Genomic DNA, 4765 nt, shown 5'->3' with positions numbered 1-4765 from the left:
ACCGAGAGGCAGGGCAATAAACAGTTTGATATGCCCGGCTCGTGGACGGCTTACCTTCCACGAGCCGGGCATATAAAACTGTTTATTGCCCTGCCTTGAAGTGGTTATTCCGTTTATTCTACTTCTCGCCGGCCAACATAATAAAACAATTCAAATACTTTAATAATTAGCCTTTTTCTTATTCGTAGTTCATGCTTATTAAATGTATACTCCGTTTAAGTTCATCTCCCTCCCTCATGTTTGAAATGTATGTGATAGAAAACGATACAAGCAGCGTATTGATCTACTGCGCTCAGTCAGCATCAAGTAGAACCGACAAGTCAGCGGGCAATATGCCGTATTAATGCACCCCTCCCAGCCAATCAGAATCGAGCATTCTTAAATGAAGTAGAATAATATTACTTACTTCATGATAATCAACATATCATCAATCGTTTTGTAGGTATAACGAGGACAGATCTGGATCTGGCCAAGTCCCCCCCTGGAGTGATCTCTGGCGCCCCCTAGGGGATAGGCTACCATGGCCCCGCTGGACCTGAGGATGCCCAGGAGCCGCCTGCCCCTCCTCCTGCTCCTGCTGCTGGCAGTGCGGCCCAGTGAGGAGCAGGTGTCCGTTCTAACTGAAACTGTTGCAGTTGGTTCTGCAAGCACACCAAGCAGCAGTAAGGAGAAGGCCCCGGTGGTGGTCTGCCGTGAGGCTGGAGGAGGGGGGGGCTGGATGTAAATCATGGCTGATTAACATCCAGCTCCCCCCCCCATCCAGCTCCCCCCCCCATCCAGCTCCCCCCCCCCCCCATCCAAGCCCCCCCCATCGAGCTCATCCTGACAAATACAACGTCCACAGTTGATTCGGCGCACCTGATTCTTAGCCTTTAACTGATGGTGATCTGGGATATGGAGGTCTGCTGTTTCTGCCAAGGCATGATGCCCCCTCCCATAGGAGAGTCATGTGCCCCTACCATAGGAGAGTCATGTTCCCCTACCATAGGAGAGTCATGTGCCCCTCCCATAGGAGAGTCATGTGCCCCTACCATAGGAGAGTCATGTGCCCCTACCATAGGAGAGTCATGTGCCCCTACAATAGGAGAGTCATGTGCCCCTCCCATAGGAGAGTCATGTGCCCCTACCATAGGAGAGTCATGTGCCCCTCCCATAGGAGAGTCATGTGTAACCTCTGGACGTGTGTCTGTTAGGTCCCATTGAATACCTTCTGGAGATTCAAGTCCAGACCTCTGATTTTGAGGAGTTCAGGAACCTCCAGAACACCTTGAAGCTCCCCACAGCCCTCTCTGAGACCAGCAACATCACCGGCCTCAACACCACCACAGGTGAGCCACACACAACCCCCCCCCCCCCCACACACACACACACACACACCACAGGTGAGCCACACTCAACCCCCCCCCCCCCCCCCCCCCCCCACACACACACACACACACACACACAGACACAGACACAGACACAGACAGACAGACAGACAGACAGACAGACAGACAGACAGACAGACAGACACACAGACACACACACACACACACACATCACCACCACAGGTGAGACACACTCAACCCCCCCCCCCCCCACACACACACACACACACACACACATCACCACAGCTCAGCCACATTCAACCCCACACACACCACAACAAGTGAGCCATACTCAACCCCGCACTCATCAACAGCACCAGCTCCACTAAAGCCATCTGATAACAAAATAAGCTGCCATTAAGAAGGAGGTTAGGGTGTAGTCACTAATCTTATTATATTTACAAAAGCAGACGCTTTAGTTCAAAGCGACCTATGTGAATTAAGACACACCTCGACAGCGCTGTCAACAAAGCAGCTCATCGGGAGCAGCCCAGTTACCAGTCAACCGGATCTACCTCCTGAGCTACTTCTGTGAAGAATTCTATCCGTGCGACGGGCGTCCAACCCGTCATGTTGATGATTGATGTCTGAGATGACTCACAATTCACAGGAACCACTCCGGGTAGAGCATGGTGTTGGGAAATGAGGGCAAAACGTGTTTATCGTGCATTGTTTTTACCACTGGTGTCACTGGTTGATGGGATGATGATGATGATGATGATGATGATGATGATGATGATGATGATGATGCCGACAGATTGATTTGGTTGTCACAGAAGGGGAACTGTCACACATATATGATTGTGTGCGGTATACCACGTTTGAAAATTACTATCTTAAAGAAAAGAGGCTTTAGATCTACCAATAGCTCAGAAAGAGCAGAAAGGATGAACAGGGATTCCCTGGTTCCCGGAGCTCTCTCTTACGCCCTGTGACATGTTTTATCCTCCTCAGTATGCGCCCTGGTCGCAGATAGATTCCAGTGTGAGTGCGAGAGTACGTTCTTCTGGCCGTTACGCAGCTGCCAGCTGTATGGAAGCTGTGGACAGCCGGAAGCCACCTGTACCTGTCTCACATCCCTGCCAACTGATGGTCTCTTCTGCCAGCCCAGATTCGGTGAGAGCCTGATCCCTGAACACTCTCACTGTACTTCAACCTTGCCTCATGTTAAAAGCCCACTATGCTTTCAAAGGTATTCCCAAGAGTGGCGAGTTGAAGGTTTTTTTTCTGTGCGTACCAGCAGCCCTTAATGTTCCTTTCGGAGAATAACAGAGGGCGAATGGTCTCTGTTTTCTAATGAGAGACGACTGCCTAAAAATGATTTTGTAAATCTGTGGATATAGTACAGCTCTATGATTGCTGCAGATGTGGCGCCATCCGTCGGAGGTCAATGTGATGTTGATGACGGTCATTGAAGTCGTATTCCTATGACGGAAAAGAGCTGAGCTTTGTGTAGTCACGACCAAATCACTTCCCAGTTGCAATTCTGTCATCAAAGTCGCCAGGTATGTACGTTCAGAGTGCCCTCATCTGTCCCCACCTTTAGAATGGCTGTACGAGGTGGAATTGGGCATCCCTGGTTCCCTGGAGATGGCGGCAGCGTCTCTGGCAGTCGCCAGGCCAATGATCAGAGGGATCTCCGTTTCTGGTTCTCAGCTCAGCCCAGTTCTGTTTCTGACAGAGGTTAACCTCACCACAGGTAAAGGCCTCCACACACCTGTAGAGCAAACACCTGTACAGCAACACCTGTACAGCAAACACCTTTGCAGCCAACACCTGTACAGTAACACCTGTACAGCCAACACCTGTACAGCAACACCTGTACAGCTAACACCTGTACAGCAACACTTGTACAGCAACACCTGTACAGCCAACACCTGTGCAGCCAACACCTGTACAGCCAACACCTGTACAGCAAACACCTGTACAGCCAACACCTGTCCTGACCACACGCCTAACTTGTAGCATCACAACATGTCCTTGTTGTGTTCATTTAGTGTGCACCTCACCAACCGACAGCAGCATGAAGTGCCAGTGTGAGGGGGAGTATGGCTGGTCATGTGAACAGTGTGAGACCTATGGCGTGTGCACCAGTAAAAATACAACAGATCCTTGTGGATGCATCAATGGATTTCCTGCTGATGGACAGCTCTGCCAGCCAATCATAAGTGAGTGTGTTACCTGAGCGGTGCTACATAGCTAATGCTACCAGGCTAATGCTACGATGGTGTGACCCAAGTAATGCTTCCATGTTAATGCTATCCGTATGAGGGAACTAGAGTGTTACCTGGGCTATGTCATGTAGCTAATGCTACCATGCTAAGGCTTCCATATAAATGCTATCCGTATGTTGGAACTAGAGTGTGGTAACTAGAGTAATGCGACATAGCTAATGCTACCAAGCTAACGTTATCTGACTGGTGTGTCCGAGGTACTGCTACATAGCTAATGCTACCATACTAATACTACCTGTGTGGTGTGACCCAAGTAATGCTACCCAGCTAATAACAAATTCTACTTTTTCCATGCACCCTACCTGATGCTAACCGATTGTTGCTATCAGAGTATCAAGACCTGAATAATCAGATTAGATATGCTACCATGCTAATTATAGCTTGAAAATAGTTCCTGAATGTTGTGACCTGATGTAATGCTACCTAATGATGCTACCTTGCTAATGCTTCCTGAATGGTATTACCTCAGGACTGCGACCCGAGTAATGCAACCTAGCTAATGCTACATGGCTAAGGTACTCGCTAAGCCCCCGTTGGGTCATCATCGCAGCCATACGGCGGGTGGCCATGTTTATACTCAATACCCACCAGACGTTCAACACTGATACCATGACAACCGCTGAGTACATGTTGAGTCTATGTCCTCTGTTGTGTTCACCAGGCCTCTCTTCGTGTCGTACGGCAACGCCTACACCTACTCCTGCCCCAGGTAGGGCCCCGCCCCGCAGCCCCCAGGTTCTGTGCCAGAGTAGCGTCGTCGTGTCCTCACAGTTGGCACACGTTGTGTTTCAGTGATGACCAGCCAGCTGACCCTCACCATGGCCATTGATTTCCAAGAGGCCTTCACAAATCAAGAAAACGAATTCTACCAAACAGTGAAGGACTCCGTGAGTCTCGGTTTGTGTTTCTCTGCTCGTTTAAGCTGCTTCCCTTGATTACAGAAGGACACTCAGAACTTCTATCCAGAACCTGTACGGCTGGGAGTGGGGTTTGTTGCATGAAGACGTTCATCCTACTAGAAGGTCTACAGGGTAACACCTGCTGGCTGATAGACCACATTGCACTCAAACAAATCCACTCATTGGATTTGATTTGAGTGTGAGAAAGCCTTTCAGACACCTAGTACCACCTCTTTCAGAAGCTCTAAACACATTTTTTAAATCA

The 4765-nt window shown here is 49.4% G+C and overlaps 1 protein-coding gene across 1 annotated transcript; it reads left to right on the top strand.

Moving 5' to 3' along the window:
- Positions 1-520: 520 nt before the first annotated feature.
- LOC115534846 (adhesion G protein-coupled receptor F5-like) lies at positions 521-4536 on the top strand. Its single transcript, XM_030346127.1, has 7 exons — positions 521-692; positions 1194-1328; positions 2322-2483; positions 2914-3066; positions 3365-3539; positions 4263-4310; positions 4524-4536. The coding sequence occupies exons 1-7, from the start codon at positions 521-523 to the stop codon at positions 4534-4536; spliced, it is 858 nt and encodes a 285-aa protein (XP_030201987.1).
- The last annotated feature ends 229 nt before the right edge of the window (positions 4537-4765 follow it).

Source organism: Gadus morhua, chromosome 21 (assembly GCF_902167405.1).
Source record: "Gadus morhua chromosome 21, gadMor3.0, whole genome shotgun sequence".
NCBI lineage: Eukaryota > Metazoa > Chordata > Actinopteri > Gadiformes > Gadidae > Gadus > Gadus morhua.
Note: the sequence above shows the minus strand (reverse complement) of the source record. Positions and strands in the feature narration are given on the sequence as shown.